Consider the following 18,020-nt stretch of genomic DNA (forward strand, 5'->3'; position numbering starts at 1 on the left):
AATATGCCTAACACTTCGTTGTCTCTCTCAATATACCTAACACTTCGTTGTCCCTCTCAATATGCCTAACATTCCATTGTCCCTCTCAATATACCTTACATTCCGTTGTCCCTCTCAATATACCTAACATTCCGTTGTCTCTCTCAATATACCTAACACTCCGTTGTTTCTCTCAATATGCCTAACATTCCATTGTCTCTCTCAATATGCCTAACATTCCGTTGTCCCTCTCAATATTCCTAACATTCCGTTGTCTCTCTCAATATACCTAACATTCCGTTGTCTCTCTCAATATATCTAACATTCCGTTGTCTCTCTCAATATACCTAACATTCCGTTGTCTCTCTCAATATACCTAACATTCCGTTGTCTCTCTCAATATATCTAACATTCCGTTGTCTCTCTCAATATGCCTAACATTCCGTTGTCTCTCTCAATATACCTTACATTCCGTTGTCTCTCTCAATATACCTAACATTCCGTTGTCTCTCTCAATATGCCTAACATTCCGTTGTCTCTCTCAATATACCTAACATTCCGTTGTCTCTCTCAATATGCCTAACAGTCCGTTGTCTCTTTCAATATGCCTAACATTCCGTTGTTTCTCTCAATATACCTAACATTCCGTTGTCTCTCTCAATATACCTAACATTCCGTTGTCTCTCTCAATATACCTAACATTCCGTTGTTTCTCTCAATATGCCTAACATTCCGTTGTCCCTCTCAATATACATAACATTCCATTGTCTCTCTCAATATACCTAACATTCCGATGTCTCTCTCAATATACCTAACATTCCATTGTCTCTCTCAATATGCATAACATTCCGTTGTCTATCTCAATATACCTAACATTCCGTTGTTTCTCTCAATATACCTAACATTCCATTGTCTCTCTCAATATACCTAACATTCCGTTGTCTCTCTCAATATACCTAACACTTCGTTGTCCCTCTCAATAAACCTAACATTCCGTTGTCTCTCTCAATATACCTAACACTTCGTTGTCTCTCTCAATATGCCTAACATTCCATTGTTTCTCTCAATATACCTAACATTCCGTTGTCTCTCTCAATATACCTAACATTCCGTTGTCTCTCTCAATATACCTAACACTTCGTTGTCTCTCTCAATATGCCTAACATTCCATTGTTTCTCTCAATATGCCTAACATTCCATTGTTTCTCTCAATATGCCTAACATTCCGATGTCTCTCTCAATATACCTAACATTCCATTGTCTCTCTCAATATGCATAACATTCCGTTGTCTCTCTCAATATACCTAACATTCTGTTGTCTCTCTAAATATGCCTAACATTCCGTTGTTTCTCTCAATATACCTAAAATTCCGTTGTCTCTCTCAATATGCCTAACATTCCGTTGTCTCTCTCAATATGCCTAACATTCCGTTGTTTCTCTCAATATACCTAACATTCCGTTGTATCTCTCAATATGCATAACATTCCGTTGTCTCTCTCAATATTTTCAACTTTCCGTTGTCTCTATCAATATACCTAACAGTCCGTTGTTTCTCTCAATATGCCTAACATTCCATTGTCTCTCTTAATATGCCTAACATTCCATTGTCCCTCTCAATATACCTTACATTCCGTTGTCCCTCTCAATATACCTAACATTCCGTTGTCTCTCTCAATATACCTAACACTCCGTTGTTTCTCTCAATATGCCTAACATTCCATTGTCTCTCTCAATATGCCTGACATTCCGTTGTCCCTCTCAATATTGCTAACATTCCGTTGTCTCTCTCAATATACCTAACATTCCGTTGTCTCTCTCAATATATCTAACATTCCGTTGTCTCTCTCAATATACCTAACATTCCGTTGTCTCTCTCAATATACCTAACATTCCATTGTCTCTCTCAATATACCTAACATTCCGTTGTCTCTCTCAATATACCTAACATTCCGTTGTCTCTCTCAATATACCTAACATTCCGTTGTCTCTCTCAATATGCCTAACACTTCGTTGTCTCTCTCAATATACCTAACACTTCGTTGTCCCTCTCAATATGCCTAACATTCCATTGTCCCTCTCAATATACCTTACATTCCGTTGTCCCTCTCAATATACCTAACATTCCGTTGTCTCTCTCAATATACCTAACATTCCGTTGTCTCTCTCAATATATCTAACATTCCGTTGTCTCTCTCAATATGCCTAACATTCCGTTGTCTCTCTCAATATACCTTACATTCCGTTGTCTCTCTCAATATACCTAACATTCCGTTGTCTCTCTCAATATGCCTAACATTCCGTTGTCTCTCTAAATATACCTAACATTCCGTTGTCTCTCTCAATATGCCTAACAGTCCGTTGTCTCTCTCAATATGCCTAACGTTCCGTTGTTTCTCTCAATATACCTAACATTCCGTTGTCTCTCTCAATATTCCTAACATTCCGTTGTCTCTCTCAATATACCTAACATTCCGTTGTCTCTCTCAATATGCCTAACATTCCATTGTCTCTCTCAATATACCTAACATTCCGTTGTCTCTCTCAATATACCTAACACTTCGTTGTCTCTCTCAATATACCTTACATTCCGTTGTTTCTCTCAATATACCTAACATTCCGTTGTCTCTCTCAATATGCCTAACATTCCGTTGTCTCTATCAATATACCTTACATTTCGTTGTTTCTCTCTTTATGCCTAACAGTCCGTTGTTTCTCTCAATATACCTAACATTCCGTTGTCTCTCTCAATATACCTAACATTCCGTTGTCTCTCTCAATATACCTTACATTCCGTTGTCTCTCTCAATATGCCTAACATTCCGTTGTCCCTCTCAATATACCTAACATTCCGTTGTCTCTCTCAATATACCTAACATTCCGTTGTCTCTCTCAATATACCTTACATTCCGTTGTTTCTCTCAATATACCTAACATTCCGTTGTCTCTCTCAATATACCTTACATTCCGTTGTCTCTCTCAATATGCCTAACATTCCGTTGTCCCTCTCAATATTCCTAACATTCCGTTGTCTATCTCAATATACCTAACATTCCGTTGTTTCTCTCAATATACCTAACATTCCGTTGTCTCTCTCAATATGCCTAACAGTCCGTTGTTTCTCTCAATATACCTTACATTCCGTTGTCTCTCTCAATATACCTAACATTCCGTTGTCTCTCTCAATATACCTAACACTTCGTTGTCCCTCTCAATAAACCTAACATTCCATTGTCTATCTCAATATACCTAACACTTCGTTGTCTCTCTCAATATGCCTAACATTCCATTGTTTCTCTCAATATGCCTAACATTCCGTTGTCTCTCTCAATATACCTAACATTCCGTTGTTTCTCTCAATATACCTAACATTCCGTTGTCTCTCTCAATATACCTAACATTCCGTTGTCTCTCTCAATATGCCTAACATTCCGTTGTCTCTCTCAATATACCTAACATTCCGTTGTCCCTCTCAATATTCCTAACATTCCGTTGTCTCTCTCAATATACCTAACATTCCGTTGTCCCTCTCAATATACCTAACATTCCGTTGTCTCTCTCAATATACCTAACATTCCGTTGTCTTTCTCAATATGCCTAACATTCCGTTGTCTCTCTCAATATACCTAATATTCCGTTGTCTCTCTCAATATACCTAACATTCCGTTGTCTCTCTCAATATGCCTAACAGTCCGTTGTTTCTCTCAATATGCCTAACATTCCGTTGTCTCTCTCAATATACCTAACATTCCGTTGTCTCTCTCAATATGCCTAACATTCCATTGTCTCTCTCAATATACCTAACACTTCGTTGTCCCTCTCAATAAACCTAACATTCCATTGTCTATCTCAATATACCTAACACTTCGTTGTATCTCTCAATATGCCTAACATTCCATTGTTTCTCTCAATATGCCTAACATTCCGTTGTCTCTCTCAATATACCTAACATTCCGTTGTTTCTCTCAATATACCTAACATTCCGTTGTCTCTCTCAATATACCTAACATTCCGTTGTCTCTCTCAATATGCCTAACATTCCGTTGTCTCTCTCAATATACCTAACATTCCGTTGTCCCTCTCAATATTCCTAACATTCCGTTGTCTCTCTCAATATACCTAACATTCCGTTGTCCCTCTCAATATACCTAGCATTCCGTTGTCTCTCTCAATATACCTAACATTCCGTTGTCTTTCTCAATATGCCTAACATTCCGTTGTCTCTCTCAATATACCTAACATTCCGTTGTCTCTCTCAATATACCTAACATTCCGTTGTCTCTCTCAATATGCCTAACATTCCGTTGTCCCTCTCAATATTCCTAACATTCCGTTGTCTATCTCAATATACCTAACATTCCGTTGTTTCTCTCAATATACCTAACATTCCGTTGTCTCTCTCAATATGCCTAACAGTCCGTTGTTTCTCTCAATATACCTTACATTCCGTTGTCTCTCTCAATATACCTAACATTCCGTTGTCTCTCTCAATATACCTAACACTTCGTTGTCCCTCTCAATATACCTAACATTCCGTTGTCTCTCTCAATATATCTAACATTCCGATGTCTCTCTCAATATACCTAACACTTCGTTGTCTCTCTCAATATGCCTAACATTCCATTGTTTCTCTCAATATGCCTAACATTCCGTTGTCTCTCTCAATATACCTAACATTCCGTTGTTTCTCTCAATATACCTAACATTCCGTTGTCTCTCTCAATATACCTAACATTCCGTTGTCTCTCTCAATATGCCTAACATTCCGTTGTCTCTCTCAATATACCTAACATTCCGTTGTCCCTCTCAATATTCCTAACATTCCGTTGTCTCTCTCAATATACCTAACATTCCGTTGTCCCTCTCAATATACCTAACATTCCGTTGTCTCTCTCAATATACCTAACATTCCGTTGTCTTTCTCAATATGCCTAACATTCCGTTGTCTCTCTCAATATACCTAACATTCCGTTGTCTCTCTCAATATGCCTAACAGTCCGTTGTCTCTCTCAATATACTTTACATTTCGTTGTCTCTCTCAATATGCCTAACATTCCGTTGTCTCTCTCAATATGCCTAACATTCCGTTGTCTCTCTCTTTATGCCTAACAGTCCGTTGTCTCTCTCAATATGCCTAACATTCCGTTGTCTCTCTCAATATACCTAACATTCCGTTGTCTCTCTCAATATGACTAACATTCCGTTGTCTCTCTCATTATGCCTAACAGTCCGTTGTCTCTCTCAATATACCTAACATTCCATTGTCTCTTTTAATATGCATGATATGCCTAACATTCCGTTGTAATATTTTTATATTGTAATATATTATGCATATTGAGAGAGACAACTTTATGTTATATGCCTAACATTCCGTTGTAATATTTTTATATTATAATATATTATGCATATTGAGAGAGACAACGTTATGTTAGGTATATTAAAAGAGACAACGGAATGTTAGGCATATTGAGAGATATACAGTCGTATACATTTCATCACATTGACAAGGGTGCGTAAGCAAAACAATTAAACCTTATAGACAAACTGGTTAAAAATAAGGCACCACAGCCATGATTACTGTGTTACAATCTTAACCATTACAAAACAAACCAATATGTTAAAAAGAAGTACAAAAAGGCAACTAGACAGAGCACGTTAGCAAAAGCGACAGACAAGAATACATTTTTTTTATACAGTAGCACAATAACACTGTGACAACGATTAGATGTTCAGAGCCACGTCAGAATTATGTATTAAACAAACTAGGCATATAGACAAAGCAAATTAGCAAAAATAAAAGACAAGAATACGAAAGTTTACCAAAGAACAATAACACAATGATAGAATTTTGAAAATTTAAAATATCAAAAACACTGAACTCCGAGGAATATTCAAAACGGAAAGTCCCTAATCAAATGGCAAAGATAATATACAACAAACGAATGGATAACAACTGTCATATTCCTGAATTGGTACAGGCATTATAAAATGTAGAAAATGGTGGATTAAACCTGGTCTTATAGCGCTAAACCTCTCACTTGTATTACTTTTACATCAAATTTCATCATATTTAGAACGATGCGTGAACAAAACAGACATAAAAGGTAAAATAGTCAAAATATGGATACAACAGTCATCACTGTCTCACCATCTAAAAACTACAGAGTTACGTCAAATGGATATCACTTAAACAATTCTTATCCACAATTATTTTCTATGCATGTTTCAGTTGTTGTTAAGTGTTTCTGTTGTACCGTTATTTTCCTCTTATAATTGTTGATTTCCCTTTGGTTTGTGTTTGTGACAAATATTATTTTTGCTTAACAGCAGGTAGGCAGTCTGTTTACTATATACTGGAATGTAATTGGGCAATAAACATTAACTTCATTCAACGTTAATTTTAGTGTTATGTCGTTGTTCTCCTCTTATATTTAATGCGTTTCCCTCGGTTTTAGTTTGTTATCCCGATTTTGTTTTTTGTCCATGGATTTATGAGTTTTGAACAGCGGTATACTACTGTTGCCTTTATTTAAGTTCCACAGTGAAGGTTAATGAATGTATCTCCCTCATGCAAAGCTCTGATTCCTTTCCCGACTTTGACTATACTTTTTGGACCTTTTGGATTATAGCTCTTCATCTTTTATATAAGCTTTGGATTTCAAATATTTTGGCCACGAGCATCACTGAAGAGACATATTTTGTCGAAATGCGCATCTGGTGCAACAAAATTAGTACCGTTGATTTTATTACTACCACTGGGTCGATGCCTCTGCTGGTGGACTATTAGTCCCCGAGGGTTTCACCAGCCCAGTAGCCAGTACTTCGGTACTGGCATGAAAATACGGATTTTTTGTGTTATTTAAATTTGCTGTTCCAAAATATTAGAAATTATTATAAATTAAGGAATGTATCTCCCTCATGCAAAGCTCTGATTCCTTTCCCGACTTTGACTATACTTTTTGGACCTTTTGGATTATAGCTCTTCATCTTTTATATAAGCTTTGGATTTCAAATATTTTGGCCACGAGCATCACTGAAGAGACATATTTTGTCGAAATGCGCATCTGGTGCAACAAAATTAGTACCGTTGATTTTATTACTACCACTGGGTCGATGCCTCTGCTGGTGGACTATTAGTCCCCGAGGGTATCACCAGCCCAGTAGCCAGTACTTCGGTACTGGCATGAAAATACGGATTTTTTGTGTTATTTAAATTTGCTGTTCCAAAATATTAGAAATTATTATAAATTAAGGAATGTATCTCCCTCATGCAAAGCTCTGATTCCTTTCCCGACTTTGACTATACTTTTTGGACCTTTTGGATTATAGCTCTTCATCTTTTATATAAGCTTTGGATTTCAAATATTTTGGCCACGAGCATCACTGAAGAGACATATTTTGTCGAAATGCGCATCTGGTGCAACAAAATTAGTACCGTTGATTTTATTACTACCACTGGGTCGATGCCTCTGCTGGTGGACTATTAGTCCCCGAGGGTATCACCAGCCCAGTAGCCAGTACTTCGGTACTGGCATGAAAATACGGATTTTTTGTGTTATTTAAATTTGCTGTTCCAAAATATTAGAAATTATTATAAATTAAGGAATGTATCTCCCTCATGCAAAGCTCTGATTCCTTTCCCGACTTTGACTATACTTTTTGGACCTTTTGGATTATAGCTCTTCATCTTTTATATAAGCTTTGGATTTCAAATATTTTGGCCACGAGCATCACTGAAGAGACATATTTTGTCGAAATGCGCATCTGGTGCAACAAAATTAGTACCGTTGATTTTATTACTACCACTGGGTCGATGCCTCTACTGGTGGACTATTAGTCCCCGAGGGTATCACCAGCCCAGTAGCCAGTACTTCGGTACTGGCATGAAAATACGGATTTTTTGTGTTATTTAAATTTGCTGTTCCAAAATATTAGAAATTATTATAAATTAAGGAATGTATCTCCCTCATGCAAAGCTCTGATTCCTTTCCCGACTTTGACTATACTTTTTGAACCTTTTGGATTATAGCTCTTCATCTTTTATATAAGCTTTGGATTTCAAATATTTTGGCCACGAGCATCACTGAAGAGACATATTTTGTCGAAATGCGCATCTGGTGCAACAAAATTAGTACCGTTGATTTTATTAATGTTTATTATTCAATCAAATCCAAGTATATCCCAAATAGACTCTGCCTACCTATTGTTTCCAAACATCCAAATAAACACAGCAAGCAAGTCGATCAACATTTTGTTTTGCATGCTTTTATAGAAAAGCTGTAAAAAGCTAAATAAGTATTACAGCCTTGTTACATTTGTTTTGTAATACTGATAGTGTAAAATATTGTGGGTTGTTTCATAAAAATATCAAGATGATATGAATTGCCGTGGCAAGATAAGTTTTATAATATGTTACTTTGAGGTAAATATTGAAATGAACACATGTATTCGTCGTCTATCTACCGTCAGTTTTACATGTTTATATATCAAATATCATGACACATTACAGTGTATTCAATGTTATGATTTTTTTTTAAAGTGTTTCAGTTTATCATAATCATCAAAAAGTGTCCCCAATATAAAATTTTGCTAAAGTTTTTCAGTATATCAAAATGACTTTTACATATAGTTAAATGCACCATATTGTTCTCTTTTATTCAGTATATCAGACCTACTTAAATATAGTATGTTTTTTATGTATTTAGTATGTTAGATAGATTTATACATAAACAAAGGCAACAGTAGTATATATACTGCTGTTAGGAAATCATAATTCGATTGAGAGAAAACAAATCCGGGCTACAAACTAAAAGTGAGGGAACCACATCAAATATAAGAGGAAAACAACGAAACAACAAAAACACTTAAGCGAACAAAAATACAAACGACAATGCAACACACACAGAAACAAATTATAAGATAAAAAATGTCTTGTTCCTAATTTGGTACAGGAAATATTGATAAGAAATGGTAGATTGAACCTGGTTGTGTGGCTAGCCAAACCTCCCGCTGTTATGGTAATATTAAATATAACACTCAATTTACAACATTATATGACAGGACTTCAATACATATAAATGAAGAACATTCAGGACAGAGAAATATACAGATTAACAATACAATAGAACATAATGACATGCTAATAGTTATAAAATGTATCAGGCTTATGATTGAATATGCCAAACGTGTGTTTCGTTTACATAAGATTAATCAGTGAAGCTCAATCTTTCAAATTTTAGATAATTTTCACAGTTTTATTCAGTATTCCGTTATACATACAGTCTCTCCATTGTTAGTCATTGTTCACGTTTATATTTATCTATTCAGTATATCTGATAATATTATATATGCAGTCTTTTTAAAGTCAGATATTAGTCACGTTTTTATCAAGTTATTCAGTAACATAAACTTATATTCATTGTTTTGATATTATTTATTTTTTGATAATTTTAATAGAATTTAATAGACATATAGTTTCTGCAAAGCTAGATATTTTTTACGTATTTATTTATGTATTAATAATATCAGATAGACTTATAAATAAAATTTCTGCAATATTAGATATTGTTGACACCTTTAATTATTCATTCAGTATATCAGATAGACTTATACAAACAACAGAGGACAGGATAGGAAGTGTTTATAAGAAAGTGATGTTAAAACAGTTCACTGATGGTTCCTTCAAAAGGGAAATAAAACCAGCACCATGGATGGGTTATATCGGCCCTACGATTAAAGGAGAAACTGGTGATGTATTGTATGTTCACTTCCGGAACTTAGCATCAAGGCCTTATGGACTGCATCCTCATGGGGTACAATACTTTAAAGACAGTGAAGGTACTTATTGAAGTTCATTTGCTTTTGACTTTTAACTTTTTTGGATTCGAGCTTCACTGATGAGTCTTTTGTAGACGAACCGCGCGTCTGGCGTATATACTAAATTTAGTCCTGGTATCTATAATGAGTTTATTTAATACCATGTTCAATCCCAAATTTTCTGCATAATGATATGCATGCACCATTTCAGGAATATGACAGTTGTTGCCATCCATTTGATGTGTTTGAGCTTTAGATTTTGCTATTTAAAAAGGGATTTTTATTTTTCTTGGAGTTTTGTTTTATAATTATTTTATTTTTACCTTTTATAGAAAGATTTATACGGTTTGATTACGGATGAGACAATTATCAACCCAAAAAAATTAAATTAATTGTACGTCAGCAAAATTGATAATAGATCTAGACAACCGTACGGCCTTCAACATTGAGAAAACCCCTTACCATCGTGTCATTAAAAAAAAATCTGTGACAATATTGACCTAATTTTAACAAAATATTTGGCCTAAAAGCGAATATGACAAACATACCCCCCAAACAAAAATGAATTACAGGATCCTGACTTTGGACAGACATAGACGGAATATGGATTAAATGATAAATAGAACTGTTTTGATATATCTTATATCTTACAAGGCAGACTATATACTATAAGAATTAAAAAAAGTCATATCCTTGTCAAAACTGGACATGACACGGTTAATATGAATATCAAAAATGTGGTCATTTTTATAAATTTCCTGTTTACAAAACTTTGAATTTTTCGAAAAACTAAGGATTTTCTTATCCCATGCATAGATTACCTTAGCCGTATTTGGCACAACCTTTGGGAATTTTGGATCCTCAATGCTCTTCAACTTTGTACTTTTTTGGCTTTATAAATATTTTGATATGAGCGTCACTGATTAGTCTTATGTAGACGAAACGCGCGTCTGGCGTACTAAATTATAATCCTGGTACCTTTGATAACTATTTACACCACTGGGTCCATGCCACTGCTGGTGGACGTTTCGTCCCCGAGGGTATCACCAGCCCAGTAGTCAACACTCCGGTGTTGACATGAATATCAATAATGTGGTCATTTTTATAAATTTCCTGTTTACAAAACTTTGAATTTTTCGAAAAACTAAGGATGTTCTTATCCCAGGCATAGATTACCTTAGCCGTATTTGGCAAAACTTTTGGGAATTTTGGATCCTCAATGCTCTTCAACTTTGTACTTTTTTGGCTTTATAAATATTTTGATATGAGCGTCACTGATGAGTCTTATGTAGACGAAACGCGCGTCTGGCGTACTAAATTATAATCCTGTTACCTTTGATAACTATTAATATGTCATTTACTATATGTCTGCACTAATGAAGTCAACAATATCATCCAATCTAGGATTCAGGGGTCAGACATGATCATCCAATCTAGATTTCAGGGGTCAGACATGATCATCCAATCTAGGATTAAGGGGTCAGACATGATCATCCAATCTAGGATTCAAGGGTCAGACATTTCATCCAATCTAGGATTCAGGGGTCAGACATGATCATCCAATCTAGGATTCAAGGGTCAGACATTTCATCCAATCTAGATTTCAGGGGTCAGACATGATCATCCAATCTAGGATTAAGGGGTCAGACATGATCATCCAATCTAGATTTCAGGGGTCAGACATGATCATCCAATCTAGGATTAAGGGGTCAGACATGATCATCCAATCTAGGATTCAAGGGTCAGACATGATCATCCAATCTAGGATTAAGGGGTCAGACATGATCATCCAATCTAGGATTCAGGGGTCGGACATGATCATTCAATTTAGGATTGATGGGTCAGACATGATTATCCAATCTAGGATTAAGGGGTCAGACATGATCATCCAATTTAGGATTGATGGGTCAGACATGATAATCCAATCTAGGATTAAGGGGTCAGACATGATCATCCAATCTAGGATTCAAGGGTCAGACATGATCATCCAATCTAGGATTGATGGGTCAGACATTTCATCCAATCTAGGATTCAGGGGTCAGACATGATCATCCAATCTAGGATTGATGGGTCAGACATTTCATCCAATCTAGGATTCAGGGGTCAGACATGATCATCCAATCTAGGATTGATGGGTCAGACATTTCATCCAATCTAGGATTCAGGGGTCACACCTGATCATCCAATTCAGGATTGATGGGTCAGACATGATAATCCAATCTAGGATTAAGGGGTCAGACATGATCATCCAATCTAGGATTAAGGGGTCAGACATGATCATCCAATCTAGGATTCAGGGGTCAGACATGATAATCCAATCTAGGATTAAGGGGTCAGACATGATCATCCAATCTAGGATTCAGGGGTCGGACAAGATCATCCAATCTAGGATTCAGGGGTCAGACATGATCATCCAATCTAGGATTAAGGGGTCAGACATGATCATCCAATCTAGGATTAAGGGGTCAGACATGATCATCCAATCTAGGATTAAGGGGTCAGACATGATCATCCAATCTAGGATTCAGGGGTCGGACATGATCATCCAATCTAGGATTAAGGGGTCAGACATGATCATCCAATCTAGGATTCAGGGGTCAGACATGATCATCCAATCTAGATTTCAGGGGTCAGACATTTCATCCAATCTAGGATTCAGGGGTCAGACATGATAATCCAATCTAGGATTAAGGGGTCAGACATGATCATCCAATCTAGGATTAAGGGGTCAGACATGATCATCCAATCTAGGATTCAGGGGTCAGACATGATAATCCAATCTAGGATTAAGGGGTCAGACATGATCATCCAATCTAGGATTCAGGGGTCGGACATGATCATTCAATTTAGGATTGATGGGTCAGACATGATTATCCAATCTAGGATTAAGGGGTCAGACATGATCATCCAATTTAGGATTGATGGGTCAGACATGATAATCCAATCTAGGATTAAGGGGTCAGACATGATCATCCAATCTAGGATTAAGGGGTCAGACATGATCATCCAATCTAGGATTAAGGGGTCAGACATGATCATCCAATCTAGGATTGATGGGTCAGACATTTCATCCAATCTAGGATTCAGGGGTCAGACATGATCATCCAATCTAGGATTGATGGGTCAGACATTTCATCCAATCTAGGATTCAGGGGTCAGACATGATCATCCAATCTAGGATTGATGGGTCAGACATTTCATCCAATCTAGGATTCAGGGGTCACACCTGATCATCCAATTTAGGATTGATGGGTCAGACATGATAATCCAATCTAGGATTAAGGGGTCAGACATGATCATCCAATCTAGGATTAAGGGGTCAGACATGATCATCCAATCTAGGATTCAGGGGTCAGACATGATAATCCAATCTAGGATTAAGGGGTCAGACATGATCATCCAATCTAGGATTCAGGGGTCGGACAAGATCATCCAATCTAGGATTCAGGGGTCAGACATGATCATCCAATCTAGGATTAAGGGGTCAGACATGATCATCCAATCTAGGATTAAGGGGTCAGACATGATCATCCAATCTAGGATTAAGGGGTCAGACATGATCATCCAATCTAGGATTCAGGGGTCGGACATGATCATCCAATCTAGGATTAAGGGGTCAGACATGATCATCCAATCTAGGATTCAGGGGTCAGACATGATCATCCAATCTAGGATTCAGGAATAAAACATTATCAGCCAATCAAGGGTTAAGTGGTCAATCATTATCATTTAATTAGGATTCAGGTAAAAAATGATCATCTAATCTAGGATTAAGGGGTCAAACGTTATCATCCAATCTAGGATTTAAAGGTCAAACATTATGGTTGGTTGCTTAACATCTATTGGCAAGTTGCATGCGTGTGTAAAACAACTGATACTTGGACTGAAATTTGACATTAACAAATGTACATACATTATACAGTACATAATCATAGAATAAAGGTTTAACATTCATGTGTTAAATAGGTTCGTTGTACATGGATGGGACTTCCGGTAGAGATAAGTTTGATGATTCTGTACCACCAGGACAGACGTATACATACAGATGGTCCATGCTTAATTCGTTTGCTCCTACAGAAGATGATGACAACTGTATCCCTGTTGGCTACCATCCACATGTTAGATCAAACAAAGACATTGATACTGGGTTGGTAGGGATCTTATTGATATGTAAGCCTGGTAAGATTGTCTATCATAATGGGTCAACGTCAGTAAGTGAATGTATTCATATCTAAAAACGTAATATTGGTATCAACGAATGAATATGTATTCATATCAGTTAAATAAAATGGTGTAAGCAAGTAAATTTATCATATCTGGTACGTATTTATTTTTTTCACTAATGTGTTAGCCTCTGCTGGATGTTGAGAGCTTCTTTAGTTTGAGATGAAGAAAATCATTCAATTGCTTCTTTGTTAATATTTTCTTATGAATTGCGTGTCGTGATTTTGTGTGATTAATTATTCTCATACAACATGTGATAAAGTTGCCGTTGATTACATCATATTTGTATAATTACTTATTGATACGGGTATAGTTGCCGTTGATTACATCATATTTGTATAATTACTTATTGATACGGGTATAATTTTCGTTGATTACATCATATTTGTATAATTACTTATTGATACGGGTATAGTTTTCGTTGATTACATCATATTTGTATAATTACTTATTGATACGGGTATAGTTTTCATTGATTACATCATATTTGTATAATTACTTATTGACACGAGTATAGTTTTCGTTAATTACATCATATTTGTATAATTACTTATAGATACGGGTATAGTTTTCGTTGATTACATCATATTTGTATAATTACTTATTGATACGGGTATAGTTTTCGTTGATTACATCATATTTGTATAATTACTTATTGATACGAGTATAGTTTTCGTTGATTACATCATATTTGTATAATTGATACGGGTATAGTTTTCACTGTATAATTACTAATTGATACGGGTATAGTTTTCACGACAAACATAAACCAAATTGATGTCCATTAAAAAACAAGACTTTTGTGATTAAGTTTAGTAGAACACTATTCACTAATGAATCCATTTTCTTACTGTATTAACAGTGAGATGTTTAGTTAGCCATAAAACCAGGTTTATCCCACCATTTTGTACATACGAAAATGCCTATGCCAGGTCAGGAATATGACAGTTGTTGTTCATTCATTTTGTGAGTCTAAGCTTTTGATATAGTAATTTTTGGTTTGAATTAATTTTTGTTATTATACTATTTACGCGCAGATAGTGTAACTTTGACAACGCACAACATTGAATTCAACGTCCCCTTTCTAAACGGAAGAGCATGTTTTATTTTAGGGTTATTATTTTCTTACAATTGAAATGATAAGTTCTGAAAGGAGAAGTTTTATCTTATATTTATCACCTGTGTATACTTCTACAAATTATCACACATTGTGCTAACATGCTGAAGATAGTTATCAAAGGTGATCTTTCTTATTGTCGAATCCCGCATGATGATCTCTAGTTCGTTGGTAGTATGTGATAATCATACCAAAACTCACAGTTTGTTTAAAACAAACCACCCCACTTATCAGTTAAATAACGTATGTTCCTTCAGAAACGAAAATTTAAGGAGATATATACTGTAAACCAACTAAATTTCGCGAGTGACTTATTTTCGTGAATCTTGCGAGTAGAAAAATTACGCAATAATGAATTGTCGCGAATTTGTAAAACTTGGACTTTTCAAAATTAATTGCATAAATCAATTCTGAAAGTCGCGAAATTCAATAGCCGCGAAATTGGCTGGTAATGGTTAAACGCGAAAAAAGTACACGTGAAAACAAGTTGGATTACTGTATTACATCAAGTTTAATGGAAAAGTAATACCAGGAAGATATTGAGTGTCTTACTTTCTGTATAAGAAAATTTGTTGCAAAACGAATAACATTTGAATGAGTCTATAAAAGAAGTGCGAATAGTATACAACCTCTGTGGATGCCAAACTTCCAATTGATCGTCAATCGATTCATGAATTTCGAACTGCGGTATACTACTGTTCCGTTTATTTTTCTTGACACTTCAAACAAACGTGCAACAGCTGTGCATACAAAGGTTCCTCTGTGGATATCAACCATACTTGGCACTTCATTCACACTAGTGTACAACCTATATAGATAACATACGGTATTGGCGCTTCATACTAGTGTACAGCCTATGTAGATAACATACGGTGTATTGGCGCTTCATACTAGTGTATAGCCTATGTAGATAACATACGGTATTGGCGCTTCATACTAGTGTACAGCCTATGTAGATAACATACGGTATTGGCACTTCACACTTGTGTACAGCCTATGTAGATAACATACGGTATTGGCACTTCATACTAGTGTACAGCCTATGTAGATATTATACGGTATTGACACTTCACACTAGTGTACAGCCTATGTAGATAACATACAGTATTGGCACTTCATACTAGTGTACAGCCTATGTAGATAACATACGGTATTGGCACTTCACTCACACTAGTGTACAGCCTATGTAGATAACATACGATATTGGCGCTTCACACTAGTGTACAGCCTATGTAGATAACAAACGGTATTGGCGCTTCACTCACATAAGTGTACAGCCTATGTAGATAACATACGGTATTGACACTTCACGCTAGTGTACAGCCTATGTAGATAACATACAGTATTGACAATTCACGCTAGTTTACAGCCTATGTAGATAACATACGGTATTGACACTTCACGCTAGTGTACAGCCTATGTAGATAACATACGGTATTGACACTTCACGCTAGTGTACAGCCTATGTAGATAACATACCGTATTGACACTTCACGCTAGTGTACAGCCTATGTAGATAACATACGGTATTGACACTTCACGCTAGTGTACAGCCTATGTAGATAACATACGGTATTGACACTTCACGCTAGTGTACAGCCTATGTAGATAACATACGGTATTGACACTTCACGCTAGTGTACAGCCTATGTAGATAACATACGGTATTGACACTTCACGCTAGTGTACAGCCTATGTAGATAACATACGGTATTGACACTTCACGCTAGTGTACAGCCTATGTAGATAACATACGGTATTGACACTTCACGCTAGTGTACAGCCTATGTAGATAACATACGGTATTGACACTTCACGCTAGTGTACAGCCTATGTAGATAACATACGGTATTGACACTTCACGCTAGTGTACAGCCTATGTAGATAACATACGGTATTGACACTTCACGCTAGTGTACAGCCTATGTAGATAACATACGGTTTTGACACTTCACGCTAGTGTACAGCCTATGTAGATAACATACGGTATTGACACTTCACGCTAGTGTACAGCCTATTTAGATAACATACGGTATTGACACTTCACGCTAGTGTACAGCCTATGTAGATAACATACGGTATTGGCGCTTCACGCTAGTGTACACCCTATGTTGATAACATACGGTATTGACACTTCACGCTAGTGTACACCCTATGTTGATAACATACGGTATTGACACTTCACGCTTGTGTACAGCCTATGTAGATAACATACGGTATTGACACTTTACGCTAGTGTACAGCCTATGTAGATAACATACGGTATTGACACTTCATGCTAGTGTACAGCCTATGTAGATAACATACGGTATTGACACTTCACGCTAGTGTACAGCCTATGTAGATAACATACGGTATTGACACTTCACGATAGTGTACAGCCTATGTAGATAACATACGGTATTGAAACTTCACGCTAGTGTACAGCCTATGTAGATAACATACGGTATTGGCGCTTCATACTAATAACCAATAAACCAATGCTAATAAACATGAAGTACACCTGTAAATTAAAATTTTCGAAATTACTTCAGTGATCATTCTGTAAAACATTGACACGTGACATATACATAACAGAAAAATTAGATCAAGATAACTCTAGGTAAGCATTAACATATGACAAATATATGACAGGAATATTGAATCCAGATAACTCCAGGAAGGATGTGGATAGAGAGTTTGTTCTGTATGCTGACACAGTCAATGAAACTAATAGTTGGTTGATAGACCAGAGCTTAAATCTGTGTCTAAATCCACAAAGATGTCGACAACTTTTCAACGAGAAAAATGCGGCCTTTATTGTGGACACGCTAATGTATTCGGTAAGTTTCGAAAAACAGAATAAAAAAATTTGTAACACATAACAATGTAACGTTGTAGTCAATA

General features: G+C 36.2%; 1 protein-coding gene across 1 annotated transcript in view; it reads left to right on the plus strand.

Moving 5' to 3' along the window:
• Positions 1-18,020, plus strand: part of LOC139518708 (ferroxidase HEPHL1-like) — a 62,365-nt gene that overhangs the window by 21,358 nt on the left and 22,987 nt on the right. The window contains exons 2-4 of the mRNA XM_071310179.1: positions 9,570-9,814; positions 13,760-13,972; positions 17,769-17,956. Of these exons, the coding sequence (XP_071166280.1) occupies positions 9,570-9,814; positions 13,760-13,972; positions 17,769-17,956 (646 nt within the window). The remainder of the gene's footprint in view (positions 1-9,569; positions 9,815-13,759; positions 13,973-17,768; positions 17,957-18,020) is intronic.

This window comes from Mytilus edulis, chromosome 4, assembly GCF_963676685.1.
Source record: "Mytilus edulis chromosome 4, xbMytEdul2.2, whole genome shotgun sequence".
Classification (NCBI taxonomy): domain Eukaryota; kingdom Metazoa; phylum Mollusca; class Bivalvia; order Mytilida; family Mytilidae; genus Mytilus; species Mytilus edulis.